The sequence below is a fragment of the Perognathus longimembris genome, chromosome 17 (genome assembly GCF_023159225.1).
Source record: "Perognathus longimembris pacificus isolate PPM17 chromosome 17, ASM2315922v1, whole genome shotgun sequence".
In the NCBI taxonomy this organism is placed as follows: domain Eukaryota; kingdom Metazoa; phylum Chordata; class Mammalia; order Rodentia; family Heteromyidae; genus Perognathus; species Perognathus longimembris.
Window position 1 is genome coordinate 33,851,840 of NC_063177.1, and position 24,175 is coordinate 33,876,014.

The 24,175-nt window shown below is 46.8% G+C and overlaps 1 protein-coding gene across 1 annotated transcript in view; it reads right to left on the reverse strand.

The window, feature by feature from the left end:
* Acsf2 (acyl-CoA synthetase family member 2) overlaps nucleotides 1-16,545 on the reverse strand; it is a 30,904-nt gene extending 14,359 nt beyond the window's left edge. The window contains exon 1 of the mRNA XM_048365683.1: nucleotides 16,373-16,545. Within this exon, the coding sequence (XP_048221640.1) occupies nucleotides 16,373-16,500 (128 nt within the window). The 5' untranslated portion in view covers nucleotides 16,501-16,545. The remainder of the gene's footprint in view (nucleotides 1-16,372) is intronic.
* Nucleotides 16,546-24,175: the final 7,630 nt, after the last annotated feature.

Below are 24,175 nucleotides of genomic sequence, written 5' to 3' on the forward strand. Positions count from 1 at the left end.
CTAACTTCAAGTCTAACTGAGAAAGCAGAATGAGGGCACAGATACCCCAGGCTAGAAGAAAGATGTCTTCCTGTAACTTCCTGGCAAGGATACAGTGTTGAGGGAAGTCTGGGAGAGCCTACTCAGAGACTTGCCTATCTCCTGCCTCCTGAGGGATGAAGGAGTCCCACCCCACTCCCTGCCCAGCAACTAGTAAAGCCCATACTTGTTCCTAGAGCTAACATTCAAGGTCTTAGAGAGTCTGGCTTCTTGGATCCTCAGCAGGCCAGCTTTTCTCCTCTGGGCCTGAAGTTCAAAGGCATAATAGGCAAGGAGTTTGGGTGGCGGCTTTAGGAGAGAGGGCTAGAGCGGGCTCCTGTTACTTGACAGACAAGCCATGGTGAAGTGTGCCAGCAAGGCACTGGGTGACTGCAGGTGAAAGGGATAACACTTGGGCTCAGGCTCACACCCTCAGATGATGTTGCAAAGTAGAGTTAATTGTGATGGAAGAGGATGGTGGCATCTGGAGGACATGGTCATCCTGAGCACCAAAGAGCAATCAGAGAGAAGTCTGGGTAACAGGATGTACCACACTAGCCATTCCTCAAAAAGAAATTCTGTTCCTTTGTTTGTTTGTTTGTTTGTTTAATGCCAATACTGATGCTTGAACTCAGGGCTTAGGCTCTGCCCTTAGCTTTTTTGCTCAAGACTAGCACTGCCAACTGAGCTAAAGCTCCACTTCTAGCTTCTTAGTGGTTAACTAGAGATAAGAATCTCACAGACTTCCCTGCTCAGGCTGGCTTTGAACAGTAATCCTCACATCTCAGCCTCCTGAATAGCCTGGACTACAAGCATGAGCCACCAGCACCAGGCTAGAAACTCTGTTCCTTATGTCACCATTACCCTCAACGAGAGATTCCTTTGATACTCATGAATCTAATATTAAAAAAAAAAAAAAAAAGCTGGGCACTGGTTGCTCATTCCTATAATCCTAGCTACTCAGGAGGCTGAGATCTGAGGATTTCAGTTCAAAGCCAGCTAGGGCAGAAAAGTCCCCATAAGACTCTGATCTCCAATTAACCACTCAAAACTGGAAGTGGGGGCTGGGAATGTGGTTTAGAGGTAGAGTGCTTGCCTAGCATGTGTGAAGCCCTGGGTTCCATTCCTCAGTACCATATAAACAGAAAAAGCCAGACGTGGCGCTGTGGTTTAAGTGGTAGATTGGTAGCCTTGAGCAAAAGAAGCTCAGGGACAGTACCCAGGCCCTGAGTTCAAGTCCCGGGACTAGGAGGAAAAGAAAAACACACAAAAAAAGGGAAGTGGCTCTCTCTCCCTTCTCTCCGGCCATGGATCATCTTGGCCACAGGCCAGCAGTTCGGTAATAAACTTTCTCTCCTGCCTGAATACCGCGTGGCGTTCTCCTTTACCGGCTACCTACTTTAAAAACCTAATATATATGGTGCAGTGACTCGGATAGGGCTTAAGAGTCAGGACAGGCAGAATTCCCCTCTATTTTTCTCCTTTTTCTGGGAGTATCCCCAGTCCTGACGGCCCTTTTTCCACAAATTGAACTGCTGCGAGATGCCACATGGCACTTTTCACTAATACCATTGGTGGCCTCCACATCCACATCCACACCACTTGTCTACCCTGGTGAGTGAAACTGCTGCTGCTCCGGTTCTCTGCCACTCAGTCTGCCGCTTCTGCCTGCCCCTGCCTTATGAGATTTCTTCCAGGCTTCATTCAAGGACTGACATCTACCACCAAGAGACCTAGCTGCTCGCCTTCTCCAGGAGGGGCCAGATTTCTGCCTTTTACCCCTAATGCCGACGCCCCTTGCCAGCAGGAAGCAGCCAGAGAGTCTTCGTCCTTTTTCATAACTATTAAAAGGCTGGAATGTTAGGTCCTCTCCCTGAGGGCTCCATGTAGATGCCCCCACCTCATTAAGTCTCCACCCAGTTAAAACCTGCAGACCTGTAGGCAGTTCCCTCCCTTTTCCCTGAGGTCACATCCTAATCCACCTGGCTACACCCCTTGCCCCTGCCCTAGATATAAGGCAGGGCTGGGTGGGGGGTCTCTCTCTCTCCCTTCTCTCTGGCCATGGATCATCTTGGCCACAGGCCAGCAGTTTGGTAATAAACTTTCTCTCCTGCCTGAAAAAAAAAAAAAAAAACGGGAAGTGGCAATGTGGCTCAAGTGGCAGAGAGCCAGCAGGCCCTGAGTTCAAGCCCCACAACTGACACAAGTAAAAATAATAAAAAATAAAAAATACCTGTGACAATTATAACAACTCATTCTTAAGGCAAGAAAGCAGAAAGACAGAGAGGTCAAGAATCTGCAGGGGGGCTGGGGATATAGCCTAGTGGCAAGAGTGCCTGCCTCGGATACACGAGGCCCTAGGTTCGATTCCCCAGCACCACATACACAGAAAACGGCCAGAAGCGGCGCTGTGGCTCAAGTGGCAGAGTGCTAGCCTTGAGCGGAAAGAAGCCAGGGACAGTGCTCAGGCCCTGAGTCCAAGGCCCAGGACTGGCAAAAAAAAAAAAAAAAAAGAATCTGCAGGGATGGTAAACTGCTGAACTGGAAGTTGGGAATCCAATGAGAATAACCCTGGACTGTTACAGCCAGTCTGCCCTGCCCATCCCACCCAAGACAGGAGTACTTAGAGAGACAGTTTCTCTTCCTGCCACTTTGGCTTATTATCAGAGAAAAACCTCCATTTTACTTTTTCCACACTTTCTATAACTGATCCTAAAAAAAAAAACAAAATCAACTAGGGTAGGGCAACATTGAGGGGGAACCAGGTAACTGCTCCAAGCAATTAAAGTTCTAGAATCGTCTATCAATGCAATTTGCTCATAAACACTGAAACCACCCCTGCCATTTAATCACTTCAGAAGCACAAGCACAAACTCATGGATTCTTCTTCCCTGCCAACACCCCACACTCCACACCTCTGGGCCAAGAAGGGTGGAGAGGTTTTAGGAAAGGTAGGTGTGTGTGTGTGTGTGTGTGTGTGTGTGTGTGTGTTCACGCACGCGCACATGTGTGCGCAAGGAGAAAGCTTAGGGAGTTGGAGAAGAGCCAGCAGACCCAGTTGGTCTCACCTCAAGGAATTAAAGTAACATGTATTGGAGTTATCAGATACTTAGATTAGGAACTGTAGAACTCAGAACCCTTGGTGGCCAGGTGGACTGAAGCCAGGTAGGAGCTAAAAGGGGACAAGAGACAAAGCCTAGCCCTACCTAAAGATACCCTTAGAGAACTGCCCCAGAGATATTCAAACCCATGTCTGACTTCATAAGAGAAATCAGGAACAAGGAAATTGAAAGGAAAATTATCCCAGAAAACCACAGGCCATAGATGAAGTCACATAGGGCAAAAGAGTTTATTGCGAGCAGGGACGGCAAGGCCAAGTTCCCACAGAGGAGAAAAGGAATTGGCCCCGGAGCTCTCTCTCGGGTGGGGTGGGGGTAGGGTCTTTATACCTTCATGCAACTAAGGTGGGAAGTGCTCTGCCTGCCCCTCAGGTATCATCAGCCAATGGTGGAGTCACATTGCCAAAGGGTGGATCTTATGTCTGGGCCGGGGGCATTCTATAAGCTTACAGAGGTTTTGTTTTTTTTTTTTTTTTTTTTTGCCAGTCCTGGGCCTTGGACTCAGGGCCTGAGCACTGTCCCTGGCTTCTTCCCGCTCAAGGCTAGCACTCTGCCACTTAAGCCACAGCGCCGCTTCTGGCCGTTTTCTGTATATGTGGTGCTGGGGAATCGAACCTAGGGCCTCGTGTATCCGAGGCAGGCACTCCTGCCGCTAGGCTACATCCCCAGCCCTACAGAGGTTTTTAAAGAAAATATTCTCCTGACTCGTCAATGAATGTGTTGACTGCTTTATTCTCAGTGCCTGGAACAAAAGAGGTACTCAGAGGAATGACCCATTGAGTGAGTTAAAAATAATGGACAAAGTGGCACCGTGGCTTAAGTGGTAGACTGCTAGCTTTGAACTGAAGAACTCAGGGACAGCGTCCAAGCCGAGAGTTCAAATCCCATGACCAACAAAAAAAAACCAAAAAAAAACAAAAAACAACCTGTTCTAAAAATAATGGACAGAGCAGGGCACCAGTGGTTCATGCTTGTAATCCTAGCTACTGGGATCATGCCTGTAATCATAGCTACTCAGGAGGCTGAGATCTGAAGATCTTAGTTCAAAGCCAGTCCAGGCAAAAATAAGAGACTCATGCCAGGTGCTGGTGACTCATGTCTGTAATCCTAGCTACTCAAAGGGCTGAGATCTGAGGATTGTGGGTCGAAGCCATCCTGAGTAGGAAAGTCCGTGAGACTCTTATCTCCAATTAACTACCAAAAAATGCCAAAAGTAGAACTGTGGCTCAAGTGGTAGAGCACTAGCCTTGAGCAAGTTGAAGTTCACAGACAGCACCCAGGTCCTGAGTTCAAGCCTCAGGATCAGCACACACACCCCCATAAACACACATGCCAGAAGTGGAAGTATGGCTCAAGTGGTACAGCACCAACATTAAGGGAAAAGCCAAGCAACAGCACAAGGTCTTGAGTTCAAGCGCTGGTACTGGTGCCTCCAAACACACACACACACACACACACACACACACACACACACACACACACACACACTGAAATAACCTGGTTTTAACTAATAAGTACTTTTCTATGGTTTTCTGTGTCCAGGCCCTACAAGAAAAGCAACTTTGAGAGGACTAATCCACTATTGACTTTATTTTTCTTCCCCTCTCTATCTTTGCAACCAAACTCTTCTGTATCACATTTATTTGATTTTTATGGAACATAGTGTCACTTGATTCAAGAACCAAAAATAAAGCTAATTAGATATTTAAACAAGCCTGCTGTAATTCTGTCCTTTGAAAATCACTGGATTCAAATGGATAGAGCAACCACTTGCTATGTGGTTAAGGTTATTTCCTCTGCTGAATGGACTTCCTTATCTTCCCTAAGTTTGTTCTCATTTTCTTTCCTTTCTTCCCTGCCCCCCCCCCTTTTTTTTTGCCAGTCCCAGAGCTTGAGCTCAGGGCCTGAGCACTGTCCCTGGCTTCTTTTTGCTCAAGGCTAGCACTCTACCATTTGAGCCACAGTACCACTTCTGGCCTTTTCTGTTTATGTGGTGCTGAGGAATCAAACCCAGGGCTTCATGCATGGTAAGCAAGCAGTCTACCACGAAGCCACATTCCCATCCCTACTATTTTTTTTTTTTGACAGTATTCGAATTTGAACTCAGTGCTTCATGCTTGCTAGGCAGAAGCTTTAACACTTGAGCAACATTCCCAGCCTTTCTCCCCCACACCCCACCACCCCCGCCCTTTGGTAATGATTGCTGTTTTGTTTTTAATCAGATCTTGTATTTTTACCCAGGGCTGGCCTCAGATTACAATCCTCCTACCTTTGCCTGCTGTGTAGCTAGGGTTCACAGGTATATGCCACCATTGCTGGCCTCTTCTTTCCCCTCTTTAAGTATTATGAACGAATAGGCAAAAAGTCTTTCTTTGTATAATCCCCCAGCTCTTCTTCAAAAAACTTTTTTTTAAATTGTTGCCAGTCCTGGTTTTTGGGTTTTTGGGTTTTTTGTGCCAGTCCTGGGCCTTGGACTCAGGGCCTGAGCACTGTCCCGGGCTTCTTTTTGCTCAAGGCTAGCACTCTGCCACTTGAGCCACAGTGCCACTTCTGGTCGTCTTCTATATATGTGGTACTGGGGAATTGAACCAGGGCTTCATGTATATGAGGCAAGCACTCTTGCCACTAGGCCATATCCCCAGCCCCAGCCAATCCTGGTTTTGAACTCAGGGCTTGGGTGCTATCCCTGCTCTTCTTTTTTTTTTTTTTTTTTTTTTTTTTGCCAGTCCTGGGCCTTGGACTCAGGGCCTGAGCACCTTCCCTGGCTTCTTCCCGCTCAAGGCTAGCACTCTGCCACCTGAGCCACAGCGCCCCTTCTGGCCATTTTCCATATATGTGGTGCTGGGGAATCGAACCGAGAGCTTCATGTGTAGGAGGCAAGCGCTCTTGCCACTAGGCCATATTCCCAGCCCCCCTGCTCTTCTTTTGCTCAAGACCAGTGCTCTACCACTCGACCTACAACTCCACTTCTGGCTTTTCTGATAGTTTACTGGAGATAAGAGGCTCATAAACTGTCCTGCCCACTCTCAGGCTGGCTTTGAACCATGATCTTCAGATCTCAGCCTCCTGAGTAGCTAGGATTACAGGTGTGAGCCACCAGTACCCACTGTCAGAATTTTATTTTGAGACAGAGTCTTGCAAAGTTGCCCAAACTGGCCTTGAACTTGTGATCCTCTAGCCTCAGCCTCCAGAGTAGTGGCTGGAGCTTATATATTATAGGACACTATCACTGACTTTAGATTACTTTTTCAGAATGAAAAAGCAAGAGGTTTGTTCCAATACCGATAGATGGCAAACCTGGATCCCTCTATGAGTGTGTTCTTTGTACCATCCTTCCCTGGGGATTGAGGATGGGACCTACAGAAGGCCACAAGTCTCTGAAAACCCTCTCCAGAGAAAAGTGCTTTCAGCAACAGCTTCCAACCAGGGTCCTCCTCAAGTGTACAGACTCATCCCATAATTTACTTGTGAATTTTGTTTGTTTTTGTGCCAGTACTGGGCTTTAAATTCAGGGCCTGGGTGCTATCCTTTAGTTTTTCTTTGCTCAAGGCTGATGGCTCTACCACTTGAGCCACAGCTCCACTTCTGGGTTTTTAGTGGTTAATTGGAGAGAAGAATGTCATGGGGGACTGGGAATATGGCCTAGTAGTAGAGTGCCTACCTCACATACATGAAGCCCTGGAAGCCCTGGGTTCAATTCCTCAGCGCCACATATATAGAAAGGGCCAGAAGTGTTGCTGTGGCTTAAGTGGTAGAGTGTTAGCCTTGAGCAAAAAGAAGCCAGGGACAGTGCTCAGGCCCTCAGTTCAAGCCCCAGGATTGTAAAAAAAAAAAAAAAAAAAAAAGTGTCATGGACTTTCCTGCCCAAGCTGGCTTCAAACATCAATTCTAAGATTTTAATCTCCCGAGTAGCTAGGATTACATGCCTGAGCCACTGAAGCCTGGCATTTGTGGCTTTGATTCATCCTCTTACCTCCCTTTTCTGTTCTCATAGTTCTAGCTCACCTCTGCTGGTACAAACATACCAAACCTTTAACGCCTGCCTGCACAGACCCTTAGTGAGAGCAATGTAAACCCTTGAGGAACCTGATCCAAAAGAAAAAAAAGTGATCTGGCTGATTTAGGGAATCTAAATGAACAGTTGTGACATTCGGTGACATCTTAGGGCTGCCACACACACACACACACACACACACACACACACACACACACAGAGCAGAGCTATACCTTGAAGGAGTCACTGGGGATAAGGACAATTGCTAATATCTGAGCAAAGAGGTCGAAGGGGAGAAGCTGTTTGTTTTTCCTCCTGTACTGTACTGGCCGGTAGATCCTGTTCCTGCTGGAGGTCTCAATTGCCTCAGGCTCTGAACAAAGTCTCCAAATGCCCAGAAGCCATTGTGTGCAGCGCCCATAGCCCCACTACAGTAGTTCTCAAGCCAAGGCCATTGCTCTCTTGGGAAAGTGGCTGGCCAGCCACCAGCAGGGCCTTTAAAGTTGAAAGTAAAATCACTATCCTGTTTGGTTTCAAGTACTGGTCTAGTGATGACCTCTGTTCCTTTCCCCTACTGGCTTCCAGGTGCCAAGAACACGCATTACTCAAAAGATAAGCAACTGACTAGGTTTACAAATTTCCTTTCATGTGGAAGTGGAGGTATGACTCAAGAGGTACGGCACCAGTCTTGAGTGAAAAAGCCAAGCAAAAGCATGAGGCCTAGAGTTCCACCTCCAGTATTGTGGGGCTTAAACTCTGGGCCTGGGCGCTGTCCCTGAGCACTTCAGCTCAAGGTTAGCACGCTATCGCTTGAGCCACACACCACTTCCAGTTTTTGAGTGGTTAATTGGAGATAAGAGTCTCACAGCCTTTCCTGCCCGGGCTGGCTTTGAACCACAATCCTTGTTCTCAGCCTCCTGAGTAGCTAGGATTACAGGCATGAGCTACCAACACCTGGTAGAAAGAATTTTTGTATACAAGAGAGAAAAGATTGATATTTAGGCTGCCTTTAAAAATAAAACAGCCAGGGCTGGGGATATAGCCTAGTGGCAAGAGTGCCTGCCTCGGATACACGAGGCCCTAGGTTCGATTCCCCAGCACCACATATACAGAAAACGGCCAGAAGCGGCGCTGTGGCTCAAGTGGCGGAGTGCTAGCCTTGAGCGGGAAGAAGCCAGGGACAGTGCTCAGGCCCGGAGTCCAAGGCCCAGGACTGGCCAAAAAAAAAAAAACAGCCAGGCACTAGTAGCTCATATTTGTAATCCTAGCTACTCAGGAGGCTAGAGTCTGAGGATTAAGATTCAAAGCCAGCCCAGACAGGAAAGTCTATGAGACTCTTATCTCCAATTAGTCACTAAAAAGCCAGAAGTGGAAGTATGGCTTGAGTGGTAGAACACAAGCCTATAGCAAAAAGTTCAGGAATAATGCCAAGACCCTGAGTTCAAGCCCTAATACTAGCACAAAAACTAAAAAATTACTTGGGTGAAGTATAAAACTTACAAACCCAACTACTCCAGTGACAAATCTTAGGCCAGTCTGGGAAAAGAGCTGCAAACCTCAGTCCCCACACCCCCAAAAAAATAAAAACAAAAAAGGCTGAGTGTATAGCTCAAGTGCTAAAACAGAATATGCAAGGGCTTGGGTTTAATCTTCAGCATTAAAAACAAACAAACAAAAACATCACAAATTAGTAAGGGTAAATAATGCAACACAATTAAAGGAGCAAAGAACAAGAACAGAATAGTTACAAAAGGCATAAGTGATAAGTACTGCAAAATATACTCAGTTCCATAGGTAATTATAGCATGTAAATTAAAATCAAAATGAGATGCCCTTTGACCTCCAGAGTGGCACGGTACAGCATGTGCTCTCAATACTAAGAATTGCAATGAACTGGGGCAATGGCAACTCTTGGCTGCTGCTGTTGTTGGTCACAGTAGTCCGGGATCTTGAGGGCAATATTCAGAAGAGCTGAAAAAAGTCCTCTATTCAACACAGCAACTCCACTGTTAAAGATAATAGTCCTACAGCTGGATGCTGCTGGCTCTCACCTATAATCCTAGCTACTCAGGAGGCTGAGATCTGAGGATCCACACTCAAAGCAAGCCTAGGCAGGAAAGTCAGGGAGACTTATTGCCAGTTAACCACCAAACAGTTGGAAGTGGAGCTGTGACTCAAGTGGAAGAGTACCAGTCCTGAGCAAAAAAGCTAAGAGACAGAGAACCCAGGCCCTGAGTTCAAGCCCCCGTACTGGCAGGAAATAAAAAAGTACAAATGTATGAATACAAAAATGTAGGCTAAGAGCACATATTACTCACATGGCATGAGCTCAAGTACTGACCTGTGTAACAAATGTAAACTTCATAAGCCAAATGATATGCCAGGTGTCAGTTGCTCACACCTGCAATCCCAGCTACTCAGAAGGTTAAGATATGAGGATCAAGGGCTGGTGGGGCAGACAAATCCAAGAAGCTCTAATCTTCAATTAACCAACAAAAAGCCAGAAATGGAGATGTGGCTCAAGTGGTAGCGCACCAGCATTGAGTGGAAAAATCAAGCAAGAGGCCTTGAGTTCAAGTTCCAGTACACACACATACACACATATACTATATTGCTTATGGAACCAGGGACGAATTAAAAATATAAAACAACAGGTGACTCACACTTATAATACTAATTACTCAGGAGCTGAGATCTGAAAAACGAGGTTCAAAACTAGCCCAGCCAGGAAATTCAGACTCTCGCCTCTAATCAACTAGAAAAAAGCCAGAAGCACAGGTATGGCTCAGGTGGTAGAATGCTAGTAACAAAAGCTCAGTATGGCACCCAGGCTCTGATTCAAGCCCCAGGACTAATACAAATATATAAGTATGTGTGTGCCTGTATATAAACATCAGGCTAGAGGCATACTCATTGATGGAGATTTCTTAACATGAAGGGAAACTGTTCAATTTCCAACATCAAAAATATATTTATATATTCCCGGTCAAGGAACCAAATATATACAAATATATATATATATATATATATATATATATATATATGCTCCTCTGACACAATATACATTAAACTTGTGATTGGAAGGATATAAAAAGGACTTCAGTGTTCTAGATAAATGATCTGATGCTTCTCCAAGCTCATGGCAGTTGTGAGCTCTTCTTTCCCATGTCCTTTGCACAAGTTCATTGAATGCTCTTGCCTTCCCAGCACACCACTCACCCCATCTGCCACTCATCAAGCCACATGCCATGGAGGTGTATGGGGGGATGGGCTTATTTTCCTAATTTGCATAGACACTAGGCTAATGGTTGAGCTGCTATGTAGGTCTGCCATACAGATTGACTGACTGATGCTTGGCCAGGAGGACAAATTGAACTACTGAGTCTGAACCTATACTAGCTGTTTCATCAAAAAATAGTTCTGTGTGTGTGTGTGTGTGTGTGTGTGTGTGTGTGTGTTCGTTCGCTGGTATTGGGGCTTGAACTCAGGACCTGGGCACTGTCCCTGAGTTTTTTGGCTCAGGGCTTGCACTCTACCACTTGAGCCACAGCTCATTTCTGGCCTTTTGGTAGTTAATTGAAGACAAGAGTCTCATGGGGAGGGGGGGCTGGGAATATGGCTTAGTGGTAAAGTGCTCGCCTCGTATACATGAAGCCCTGGGTTTGATTCCCCAGCACTACATACATAGAAAAAGCCAGAAGTGGCGCTGTGGCTCAAGTGGTAGAGTGCTAACCTTGAGCAAAAAGAAGCCAGGGACAGTGCTCAGGCCCTGAGTCCAAGCCCTAGGACTGGCAAAAAATAAATAAATAAATAAATAAAATAAAAAATAACCATGATGTTTAAGAAGAAAAGTGGGAAAACACTGGACTTAGAACAAACCTCATATCCTGTGTAAACAAATAAACATTGGGTTAGGGGTATAGCTCTCAGTGGTAGAGCTGTTGCTTAGTATGCAAGCCTGTAGGCTCAAACTTCAGCATACATGCGTGCACACACACACACACACACACACACACACACACACACGAGATTTGGAGGTGGGACCCTAAGAAAACGATCGAATGGTGAGAGCTCTACCCTCATGAATGGAGTGATCCCTACCCACATTCATAGGTTGTGAAGGGAGTTGCCTTGTTTTTAAGTGTGCTCTCCTGGGCGTATTTGCTCTGTTTCACCATGTGATTGCCTTTACCAAGTCATGACCCAGAGGGAAGGTTCTTCCCAGTGCTAAGCAGAGAGCAGTGTCACGCTCTTGCATTCCCAGCCTCCAGGACGAGGAGCTAAGTGAGCCTCTATCTCTTATAAATTGTTCAGTTCTGTGGTATTCCCTTAGAGCAAGGAGAACAACAAGAATAACATAGTGAGGCCATTAAAATTCACTGAGCAATATACTTAAGATCTGTGTAATTTAACTACATGCAATTATACCATAAAGCCTCCTGATCACAACCCAATATAACCCCTCTGAGGGAAATCTACAGCCTGTGAGAGACAAAGACTACAAAGGAGTAAGAGCCACAATAAAGACTCTGCACACCAGGTTCCATTGGTGGAGGCTTCACTTTGAATCGCTCCAATGGAAACACCTACATATGTATATTTGTGGATATGCAGAAAAAGCACGCCAGAAGTTGCTATTTGGGTTCAGCAAACCCAAAAAGACAGTAGACATGGGGGGAGGGGAGGACTGAAAGTGTAACTCAGGGACAGAGTGTTTCCCTGGCACAATAAGGCATTGGGTTACATTCCCCAGCATTGGGAAAAAAAAGATACGAGACATTTCTGAAAGCCTGAAATAATGTATCTAGGAGATGTCATCACTTTAGATTTCCCCTGTGAGGCTTGCACAGAGCCTGTAGGAGTCAGGAACTGGGCTGACTTAAGATACTTCTCGGGGCTGGGGATATAGCCTAGTGGCAAGAGTGCCTGCCTCGGATACACGAGGCCCTAGGTTTGATTCCCCAGCACCACATATACAGAAAACGGCCAGAAGTGGCGCTGTGGCTCAAGTGGCAGAGTGCTAGCCTTGAGCGGGAAGAAGCCAGGGACAGTGCTCAGCCCCTGAGTCCAAGGCCCAGGACTGGCCAAAAAAAAAAAAAAGATACTTCTCCCTTGATAAGAATTGAAGGTACACATACGAAATCTAGGCCTCAGTTTTCTAGGATAAGTCTGGTCTCAGAAAAAAAGATGAACACTAGAGCAAGCATTGGGCCAGGAACCAGTGGCTCATACCAGTAATCCTAGCAACTCAGGAGTCTGAGATCTGAAGACCATGGCTCCAAGCCAGCTAGGGCAGAAAAATCTGAGACCCTTACCTGCAATAACCACAAGACAAAAAGCCAGAAGTGGAGGTGTGGCTCAAGTGGTACAGCAACAACCAGCCTTGAACTAAAAAAATGCTAAGAGCATAAAGCTCTGAGTTCAAGCTCCAGTACTGGCACACTTAAAAAAAAAAAAAAAAAAGGGCGGGGAGGGGGGGGAGCAGGCTTTAGCCTATCTACCTGCAATCTAGCAAGCCTAATTCACAACAAACTAACCAAGTTCAAAGTAACTTGTCCAAAGCCACGCAAGGGTAGTTAAAGGAACCAGGGCTGTTATCCAAGATAACCTGCCTTAAGCCAGAAGCTGGCGCCAGTGGCTCACACCAGTAATCCTAGCTACTCCAAGTCGGCCCAGGCAGGAAAGTCCATGAGGCTTTAAGCTCCAATAAACTACTCTGAAGAAGCCTGAAGTGGCACTGTGGCTGAAGTGGCAAAGCACTAGCCTTGAGCACAAAATGGCTCAGGGATAGTGCCCAGGCCCTAAGTTCTCTCAGGACTTGAGGGGGAGGGGGCCTCCCCTGGAGGTAATAATTTCCGTTCAAATTTTTGTTCTTTCTTTTCAGGCAAAACTAGGAACTTGAAGTGACATGCCTGGGGCAGTTGGGTAGCAGAAAAGCAGCTACTTTTTTGAGCATGACCTCTCTGAGTAGGTCATGCTCCAAAAGCACAGAAAGCAGAAGTTCAGGAGTTTCCTTCCCCACAGTGCCTGGAACACTCTAAAGTGATCCTTTGGGGGGCTGGGGATATAGCCTAGTGGCAAGAGTGCCTGCCTCGGATACACGAGGCCCTAGGTTCGATTCCCCAGCACCACATATACAGAAAACGGCCAGAAGCGGCGCTGTGGCTCAAGTGGCAGAGTGCTAGCCTTGAGCGGGAAGAAGCCAGGGAGAGTGCTCAGACCCTGAGTCCAAGGCCCAGGACTGGCCAAAAAAAAAAAAAAAAAAAAAAAACAACATAAAGTGATCCTTTGGATTTCGTTCTTCCTGTCACCAGACTGCCAAGTTCCTTGGTTTTAGTCTCACAGTGCCCACTAGAGGCTCCACAATATATGTTCTCAAGAATGTGTACTGAAAAAAGAATTGTACTCATTACCTGATTCATAACTGTAACCCTTCTGTATATCACCTCAACAACAACAATTTTACTTTTTTATTTTAAAAAAATTTAAATTTTATTGACAAGGTGATGTACAGAGGGGGTACAGTTACATAAGGTAGTGAGTACATTTCTTGTCTTATTTGTTACACCCTCCCTCATTTTTCTTTCCCTTCCCTAGTTCAGATAAGCATATATACAATATCCAGTGTACCAAAATCATATACAGTGACCACAGGGGGTATGCAAAAGGAAATTCACCTAGTACACTAAACATAATGACAACAATAAGATCCTCCTGTTTCCATCTCTTGGTACAACAACAATTTTAAAAGAGAGAGAATGTCGCTGTGGCTCAAGTGGCAGAGTGCTAGCCTTGAGCGGGAAGAAGCCAGGGACAGTGCTCAGGCCCTGAGTCCAAGGCCAGGACTGGCCAAAAAAAAAAAAAAGAGAGAGAATGTGTACTGGAAGTTTGAGACTCCTGAAGGTTCAGATAAACAGGAAGAAATGGGGTGAGGGGGATGGGAAGAAGTTAGGCCAGACCCTCAGGAACTCTCTCATTAGACCAAAGGCTCTTCTTGGAAGGCAATTTCTCTGAGGCCTGGCTTCCAGACCTTCTGAGATCACAGGCATGGAATTGGTAAGTAACCTACTCTCTTTACACACAAAAATGTCAAAGGCCAATGTTGTTCGAGTAGTTCTAGCAGTCTGATTTAACATAGCACCTATGTATACTTTTGGAATTAATTTTATTTAGAGGTCTTAAACCCTGAAATGGGCACCCATGGGTCCAAAGGTGAGGCGTGGAGGGTAGGGGTGTGGGCAGGAAGTATAGGTAGGTATTGTAGGAAGGAGAAACATGAAAGAGGAGGCTAAAAGGGCACTCAGCTCCCTTTAGCCAGCCAAGTTCCATCCACTCCCAGGCCTAAATACCCTGAGTTTCCACAACATATAAGGCAGAGCCTTGTTAAAGTATTGCATGCAGCCAGGCACCAGTGGCTCATACCTGAAATCCTACTCGGCAGGATGAGGTCTGCAGGATCACAGTTTGAGGCCAGTCTTGGCAGAATAGTTCAATAGACTCCAACTCCAAAATAACTAGCAAAAAGCCAAGGTAGGGGCTAGGAATGTGGCTTAGTTGTAGAATGCTTGCCTAGCATACATGAAGCCCTGGGTTTCATTCCTCAGTACCACATAAACAGAAAAGGCCTGAAGTGGCGCTGTGGCTCAAGTGGTAGAGTGCTAGCCTTGAGCACAGAGAGGCTCATGGACAGAGCCCAGGCCCTCAGTTCAAGCTCCAGGACTGGCAAAAATTAAATAAAAGAAGCCATGGTAGATAGGTGCCAGTGGCTCATGTTTGTAATCCACTATTCAGAAGGCTGAGATCTGAGGATCACAGTTCAAAGCCAGCCAGGGAAGAAAAGTCCCTGTGAGACTCTTATCTCAAAAACCAGAAGTGGAGCTGTGGTTCAAAGTGGTAGAACACTAGCCTTGTGCAAAAGAGTTCAGGGACAGCTCCCAGGCCCTGAGTTCAAGACCTATGACCAACCAAAAAAAAAAAAAAAAAAGCCAGGGTGAAGATATGGCTCAAGTGTTAGAGCACTAACCTAGCAAGTTTGAAGCCCTGAGTTCAAATCCTAGTACCATTAATAATAATAATGAGAATAATACATTTAACAAATAGTAAATGAGGTTTTACACACAGTATGGGGTGTAGCTCAGTGGCAGAGTGTTTCTCTGGCATAAGGGAGGCTCTGAGTTAAATCTGCAGTACAGAAAAATAAAGTATAATATTGCACACTTCTAGTGCCTGAGAGTTTCCAGGAACCACAAAAAGTAAAAGTTCAAGAATGTCTGAGCCTGATTTCTGGAAAATAAATTTTAAAATAGGATTTGTATCTCAAACCCCTCTTTACAATATTCCAATGTTTAATGTTCAAATATCAGACCTAGTTCTCAAAAAAACCCCTCTGTTTAGGCAGCTGCTCCCCTTTCCGTAGCCAGGTCCATGTGCTGTGGACAATGGAGCCAGGGACGGGTGGCAGGGCAGGCATAGTGGTGTGCAGGCCGCCCCCCTGCTGGATGCCGAAGATCACATCACACTGACCCCATCCCACGGCCATCCTCACATAACCTTGGACATTGCCGTTACAATCGTATCAGACACCAGCTTTTACAACATCCTGGTCCGCCAGCCCCCTTCCCAGCCTTTGCACTGAGGACATTAGAAAGTAGGCCCAGGAAGATACCACTACAATGAAAGTTGGGAAAGAAGAGATTGTCGGCAGCTGATAAGGACAGTGCCATCTTTAGAGGCCTGAGTAAGGAGGGGACCCTTTGGACTGATCCCTAAATTTATACTTGGAAGGGACCCAACTCAGAGGCAGTGTCCTGAGGGCTGGGCCCAAATCTTGCCCCTTGCCCCTGCCCCTTAGGTTAGACTGCCAAAATTGGTCTACAATGCCTGACCCAGTGTGCCAGGAAAGCGAACCATCTAGACTCTTATCTAGAACTCGGAGTCTGAGCAGGACCACAGTGGCTCAAGTACCCCCCCAATCCCCCCATCTCCAGTTTTTGCTGTTACCTAGGTGCTAGGGTACCGGGAATAGGAGAGCAATGGGTGGGGGGGAGGGGAGACCTCCTCCTAACTGGCATCCAAAACTGAACAGCCTGGGGTTGCTAGCTGGAGTGAGATTAATCCCCAGTGAAGACTGCCTGCAGGACCCCCGGACCCCCGAGTTTCTTCCTACGGGGTGGGTAAGGGGGGGGGGGTGCAGAGGGGGAAGGGTGAACTGCCCAGCCCCCTCTCTTCCCGGGTCCCGTACCTGAGAGAGCGCACATATGGCCACTTCGCTTCCGGGCAACCCCGAGAGAGGGTGGCTCGGGTCCCTTGCACCCCCAGACTGCGGGTGCACAGACTCCCCAGGCGCAGCATCCCAAGAAAGACAGCCATGGCTCGCTTTGGCCGCCTGTCCCCGCCCGAGCGAGCAAACTTTTAAAGCGAATTGAGGCGGGGCGACTGTGGAGCGGGCGAGGAGGCGGGGAGGGTCGCCTCTGCCTATGGGGTGCGGAGGACGGGGACCCTGCGGGGCGGGGCGGGGCCAGGAGACGCTGGGAGGTGGCGAATCTGCGCCCGGGGCCACACTCGCGGTGAGGGTCCTCCCCACAGACCTCGCGGCCCACCCTTCACGAATTACCCCGCTTTTCCCTTTAGATCCGCAAGCCCCGGACCGGCCTCTTCCTTCCCAAGCCATTCAGGATGTCCGAATGCGGGGTGAGGGGGGGGGGGATCCTGGGGGGAGGGTGAGAGAGAATCAAGAAACTGAACTTCATAAAAGAAAAGCCACCAGTGTGTCAATTCCGATGGCAAAGCCAAGGCTGGTGCGTCCTCTGCGCCCCATTTAGCGCATGGGTCACGTGGGATTCACACACACACACACACACACACACACACACACACACCCCTAGGTTGTGAGCCACAGGCTAAAGGCGCAGAAGCGGAGCGCAGCACCCCCAAAGCCTGCGGGATGGAAGGGAGACCCGAGGGGGTTGGGAGTGGACAGAAAGACAGCTGGGACAAAAAGTATCCCGGCCGAGCCCCTGTGCTCTCGCTCGCCGGCTGGCGCCAAGTTCCAGCTAAGTAAACTTGAGTTGGAAACTCCAAACACTCTGGCTTCCTCGAATCCCTCCCCAGTGTCTCTGCCGGGATCCTCCAGTGGGGTTTCCACAGTCAAGTAGTGTCGGAGATTGGGATCTGTGTCTATAATCTTTCCTCTGCCAGCCCTAAGCTTGGGCCTCAAGTACAATTTCCTGAGCTGCCCCAGGCAGGAAGGAAACACACCTGTACACAGGCTCAGCAAACTGGTTCTCTCTGTCTCTCGGTCTCTGGCTCTGGCTCTCTCCCTCTCCCCTTTCTCTCTCCTGCCCTGCTTTTTTCTGGTCCCCTGAAGCCTAAGTGTGGGTGAAGGGCTGAGTTTGCAAAGCTGCAGAACCCAGTGGCCCTCTACAGCCCTGGCTGGGAAAGATGGCACTAGATTGCAAAGATTGGCACAGAGTACACACTCAGTTCCACACTGTCTTGGACTAGCCTTGACTCTTTCTCCAGAAACTGAGAGGAGGAGGAAAAGGAGAAAGGTCCTGGCAGGGTGGCCTCCCCTCTCTTGACTTGGAGGAGCTGGGCCAGATGGAAGGGGTGCCTGAGGGTGGAGTCTGGCCTGGGGAGGAGGGGGGACCTTTGCCCTTCTCTGGGAACCTTGGCTCAGCTGAGGTCAGGAAGAATCCACCCAATTCCCCTTTGATCCTCAGAGTGACTTCAATTTCCCCTGGACCTCCGTCCAGTTCCTGGGCAGGATCCCTAGAAGACAAGTGATATCCAGTTAAGGCTGCAAGTAAAGCAGAGAAATCATAAGGAGCTGAGCATGCAAAAGGATGCCCTCTGAATGAGCTCAACACAGGAAGTGGGAGATAGGGCCCAAGTGGTAGAATGCCAGTCTTGAGTGAAAAACACAAGCAAAACAGAACAAAACAGGAAGGGACTAATTACCCACATGCACTGTCTCTGATAGTGTTCAGGGAATGTGGCACTGTAGTTGGTACCCCCAAGTCTGGGGTCCCAGCCATGCCTGGAAGGCTTTGCCACTAGATTGCTGGGTGACACTGGATAAATGATTGGTCTGTAAGTAGTAGATGTGGGTCCCACAAACCTTGCACTGCCTATAATATTTGAGGGTCTCTTCTGGAAGGTGAGATGAGTTCCTCCCTGCATCTACCTCATGCTATTGGATGTCCTGAGAAAGCCCTTATTCCCCAACTTCCCCTAATATCGATCTCTCTGTGCTTGGGAAAATGAGCTCTGAGTGCATGTGTGTGTGGTGTGTGTGTGTGTGTGTGTGCTGGTACAAGGGGTTGAACTCAGGGCCTGTGCACTGTCCCTGAGTTTGTTTTTTTTTTGCTCAAGGCTGGCACTCTACCACTTGAGCCACTCCTCCACTTCCAGATTTGGATGGTTAATTGGAGATGAGTCTAACGGTCTCTCAAACTTACCTACCTGGCTGGCTTTTTTTTTTTTGGCGGGACCGGGGGGGGGGGGGGGAGGTCATTGGGGCTTGAACTCTGGGCCCAGGTGCTATATTATCCCCAAGCACTTCAGCTCAAGGCTAATCTTCTAGGTATTGTGGCACACATCTATGATCTTAGTACATAGGAGCCTGAGGTGGGAGGGTTTTCCATTCTGGGCTACAATCGTAAGATAATGGGACAAGGGAGAGGGAGAAAGAGAGGGAAAGGGAAAGGGAGAGGCAGAGAAAGAGAGAAAGAAGAAAGGGAGGAGTGAGGGATAGGAGGAGAGAAACAATGGTTATGGAGAGGTGGGATTGCAATAGTGGTTTGGGGATACAGTTCAGTGGCACTTGTCTAGCATATGGAAAGCTCTGGGTTGATGTACATCCAGCACTGCAAGAGAGAGAGAGAGAGAGAGAGAGAGAGAGAGAGAGAGAGAGAGAGAGAGAGAGAGAGAGAGAGAGAGAGAGAGAGAGAGAGAGAACACAAGCCATAGCAGCCTGGAATAGTAGTGCATGCCTATAATTCCAGCTACTAGAGAAGCTAAGATCAAGAAGTTTAGATCAGTCAGGCAATTTTTTTCCAGATCTTACCTCAACCAATAAAAATCTGGGTGTGGTGGGACATGCCTGCCATTCCATCTACTTGGGAAGTGTAACATGAGGCTTGAGATCTTGGAGGGTCTGGGCCAAAAGCAAGACTCTCATTCTAAAAACAATGAAAACAAAAAGGGCTGTGGGGCATGGCTTAAGAAGTAGAGTGCTTGGGGCTGGGGATATGGCCTAGTGGCAAGAGAGCTTGCCTCCCATGCATGAAGCCCTAGGTTCGATTCCCCAGCACCACATATACGGAAAACGGCCAGAAGGGGCGCTGTGGCTCAAGTAGCAGAGTGCTAGCCTTGAGCAAAAAGAAGCCAGGGACAGTGCTCAGGCCCTGAGTCCAAGGCCCAGGACTGGCAAAAAAAAAAAAAAAAAAAAAAAAAAAAAAAAAAAGAAGTAGAGTGCTTAACTAGCAAGTACAAAGCCCTAAGTTCAAATCTTAGTACCATCAAAATAAAATAAAATGGTTATTTTTCACATTCCACAGTCATTTACAACAGCTATGAAAACTTAGATGAGATAAAGAAGAGATTTTTCTCAAGGACATTGGCAGAAAAAGCAGCTGACTAGATCCTTCTTAGATATGATTAAACAACCCTCGAGCTCTTGTTTGAGACAAGGTCTTCCTAAGTAGCTTATGCTGGTCTCATTCCATACCCCATGAGTTGGTCTATACTCTCAGCCCGTCTGCCTCAGCTGATGAGTTCTGGGATTCTAGGCATGTACTACTACATCTGACTGTCCTTCTTTCTCACTGTGAGAATCTTACCAACCTCAGTTCCTGTAACTGGTTGATAGCACTAGGAAGAGAGCCTCAGTCAGGCCTATTGACAAAAAAAAAAAAAAAAAAAAACACAACAAAAACGGCTCATGCCTAAAATTTTAGTTACTAAAGAGGTTCCAAGCCAGCCCAAAGAGCTGGGCACCATTGGCTCCTGCCTGTAATCCTAGCTACTCAGGAGGCTCAGATCTGAGGATCGAGGTTCAAGGACAGGCAGGGCAGGAAAGTCTGTGAGACTCTTATCTCCAATTAACCCCCAGGAAGTGGTGCTGTGGTTCAAGCCGTAGAGCACTAGCCTTGAGCTGAAGAGCTCAGGGACAATGCCCTGCCCAGGCTCAGAGTTCAAGCCCCATGACCGACAAAAATAAAACAACCAAAACCTCAAGGACCCAGGGAGTATTCAAGCCTCAGTACTAGCACAGAAAATAACAGAAGAGAGAGAGAGAGAGAGAGAGAGAGAGAGAGAGAGAGAGAGAGAGAGAGAGAGAGAGAGAGAGAGAGAGAGAGAGAGGAGAAAGACAGGGGAGGGAATTTCCATCTTTGAAGAAGATACTTAAAACCACTTGGCAAATAATTCTACCAATCACGTCAAATAGATCCAACAGCTAATATGAAGAATCCACCTAAACAAACAAACAAAATGACTGATAAAATTAGTTCTGAAAGTGGGTATTTCTGTCTTTGAAACTGAAAGTGAAAATAAGGAACAGACGGAACTGCTGTGTAAAGTAACATTTAGTCTGTTCAGTACTAACTGGTAACAAAGACAGGCAGATGTGATCTTAAAAGTAAACCAGGGGCTGGGAATATGGCCTAGTGGCGATAGTGCTTGCCTTGTATACATGAAGCCCTGGGTTCAATTCCCCAGCACCATGTATATAGAAAATGACCAGAAGTGGTGTTGTGGCTCAAGTGGCAGAGTGCAAAGTGCAGAGTGAGCAAAGAGAAGCCAGGGATTGTCCCTGGCTTCTCTTTGCTCAGGCCCAGGACTGGAATAAATAAATAAATAAATAAATAAATAAATGTAAACCACAATGCCATCACCTGCCAAAACTTGTGAAAGCCTTGTACTTGCAAGGATGAAAGAATGGTAATCTTTTTCCTTGACTTTTTTGTCCCTCTTGGGGAAAGATTCTGTGTTATCACTAATTTATCTAGCTTACCTTCCTTTATATATTCATTGGCTCCTTGGTCAACTGAGTGTCTTCTAGTGTCAGGCGGGATGCTGGGCCTACATTTGAAATGAAAAGATAGGGCAATGCCCTCAGGAGAGCAGTGTTAGGTGATCCTAAGCCTGGGACTGCCCATGTGGTATGATGTGGCCAGTGCTATGTGAATGGTGTTGGGCAGGTGAGGTGGCAGAGATGTCTTGGCAGCCTGAGCTGCGTCTTGAGAAATTAGCAGCGGGTCAGTCTCCTAATGCTACTGGAATAAATGGCACATATTCAATGACTTAAAACATCAGAAATGTATTCTTTTACAGTTCTAGAAGCCATCAATCTGAAGTGTGTCTTGTGGGACTAAATTCAAGGTTTTGCAGAGCTGGTTCTGTTTAGATTCCTTGGGAAAGAAGATTTTTGTCTTTTCCTGCTTTTGTTGGCACCAGGTACTCTCTGTTTTGTATTCAGATCACTGTAATTGTCACCTCTGTGTTCACTTTTCCTCTTTTTTCTTTCCTTTTGGTCAGTTGTTGGGTTTGAACTCAAGGCCTTGTGCTGTCCCTGAGTGATTTGGCTTTCCCTGAGTGGCTTTGCTCAAGGCTAGCACTCTACCACTTTGAGCCACGGCACCACTTCTCTCTCTTCTTCCTTCCTTCCTCCCTCCCTCCTTCCCTTCCTTTTTTCTTTGATTTCTTTCTTTCCTTATTCCTTCCTTCCTTCCTTCCTTCCTTCCTTCCTTTCTCCCCTTCTTTTCTTTCTTTCTCTCACTTTTTCTTTCTTTCTCTTTCTGTTTTTCTTGCCTTCCCTCCCTCCCTTCTTCCTTCTTCCTTCCTTCCTTTCTTTCTTTAAGCCTTCCTTTCTTTCTTTCTCTTCCCTTTCTTTTCTTTCTTTCTCTCTTTCTTCTTTCGTACCAGTCTTAAGCCTTGAACTCAGGGTTTGGGCACTGTCCATGAGCTACTTTGGGTCAAGACTAGTGCTCTACCATTTGAGCCACAGCCCACTTCTGGCTTTTTTTTAGTAGTTTGGTGGAGACAAGAGTCTTAAAGACTTTCTTGCCCAGGCTGGCTTCAAACTTTAATCCTCAGATCTCAGTCTCCTAAGTAGCTAGGATTATAGACATTAGCCACCAGCACCCAGGCCTTCTGCCTTTCTTCTCTCTTTCTCCTCCATCTCCTCCTCTCCTCTTTTTCCTTCTTTCTCTATCTCACCTTCCACTTCCTCCTTCTCTGTCTTCTTAGTGGTACCAGGGCTTGAACTCAAAGTTTTATGCTTGCTAGACAGGTAGGCACTACACCACTTGAACCACATCCAAAGCCCTTTTTGTGTAAGTGTTTATTTTTTAAAATAGGGTCTCTTGTTTATGCCAGTCTGGACCTCAGTCCTCCTATTTACATATCTCATGTAGCTGGGATGGGAAACACACACCAGCACAAGATTTTTATTGATTGAGATGGAGTTTCTTGAACTTTTTACTCTTCCTGGCCTTGAACTGCAATCCTTTGATCTCAGCCTCCTGAGATACCAGAATTAAAGGTATGAGCTACTGTGCCTGGCTTCCTTCTATCTTTCTTAGAAAGACATTTGACATTGAATTACAGCTTATCCACATAAACCAGGAGAATTTCTCCACCTCAGGATCTGAAAGATCCCTTTTACTACAGGAGATAGCACTCACAGGTTTTGTGGATCTGGACATCATATTTTCAGGAGAATTTTGCAGGAGAAATTGTGGATGGCCATACTAGGCACTGTTGGTTACCTGTAATCCTAGGTACTCAGCAGGCTGAGATCTGAGGATCACAGTTTCAAGCCAACTGGAGCACAAAATCTACAAGACTTTTTGTCTTCAGTTAGCCATTAAAAAGCTGGACATGTAGGCATAACTCAAATCATCCTGAGTTCATGCCCAATTACTGGCATACACATGCTTGCGCACACACACACTATGAGATTTTACCAGACCACTCATGAAAACAGAGTAAGTTGGGCTGGGGATATGGCCTAGTGGCAAGAGTGCTTGCCTTGTATACATGAGGCCCTGGGTTCGATTCCCCAGCACCACATATACAGAAAACGGCCAGAAGTGGCGCTGTGGCTCAAGTGGCAGAGTGCTAGCCTTGAGCAAGAAGAAGCCAGGGACAGTGCTCAGGCCCTGAGTCCAAGGCCCAGGACTGGCCAAAAAAAATAAATAAATAAGGTCAGGGACAGTGCCCAGGCCCTGAGTTCAAGCCCCAGGACTGGCAAAGAAAAAAAATTAAAACAAAAAACAAAAAACAAAAACGGAGTAAGTTTAGCAACTTGAGAGGCCTTTGGTAGGAGGCTGTGCTCAGTCTGGCCACGGGTGAAAATATGAGACCTTACCTGAAAAATAACTAAAGTAAAAAGGGCTGGGTAGTCAATGCTGGTGGCTCATGCCTGTAATCCTAGCTACTCCTATTAAAATATAAATTCCACCCTACCATTCCTCTCTTCTAAACTGCTTTAGCTTTCCCTCTTTTTTTTTTTTTTTTTTTTTTTTTGATAGTCCTGGGGCTAGACTCAGGGCCTGAGCATTGTCTGGCTTCTCTTTGCTCAAGGTTAGCACTCTACCACTTGAACCATTGTGCCACTTCTGGCTTTTTCTGTTTATGTGGTGTTAAGGAATCAAACCCAGGGCTTCATGCATGGTAGGCAAGCACTATACCACTAAGCCACATTCCCAGCCCACCTAGTCAATTATGATATTCACATTTCTTACACATCCATAGATCAGACCATGGCAGAGCAATCTCTTAAGGTTTTGTAGGAGCTTGGTGGCAGAGCCAGAATTGATATCCAGTTGGGTGAGTGCCTGAGGTTCTGCTGAGTTGAAGTCTTACCACATCTGATGAGGTGACACAAGTCTAATATTACCAGAGCTGGGAGGAGGAAGCCCTAATTTTGTCTGGTATGTTCAGGAGGTCAGAGGTGGTTTGGTGAAGGATCAAGAAAGAAGACGTGAGCCAGGAAAGGTGTGTGGGGAAGGCAGGGCCCAGCGGGGGACGGTGGGGT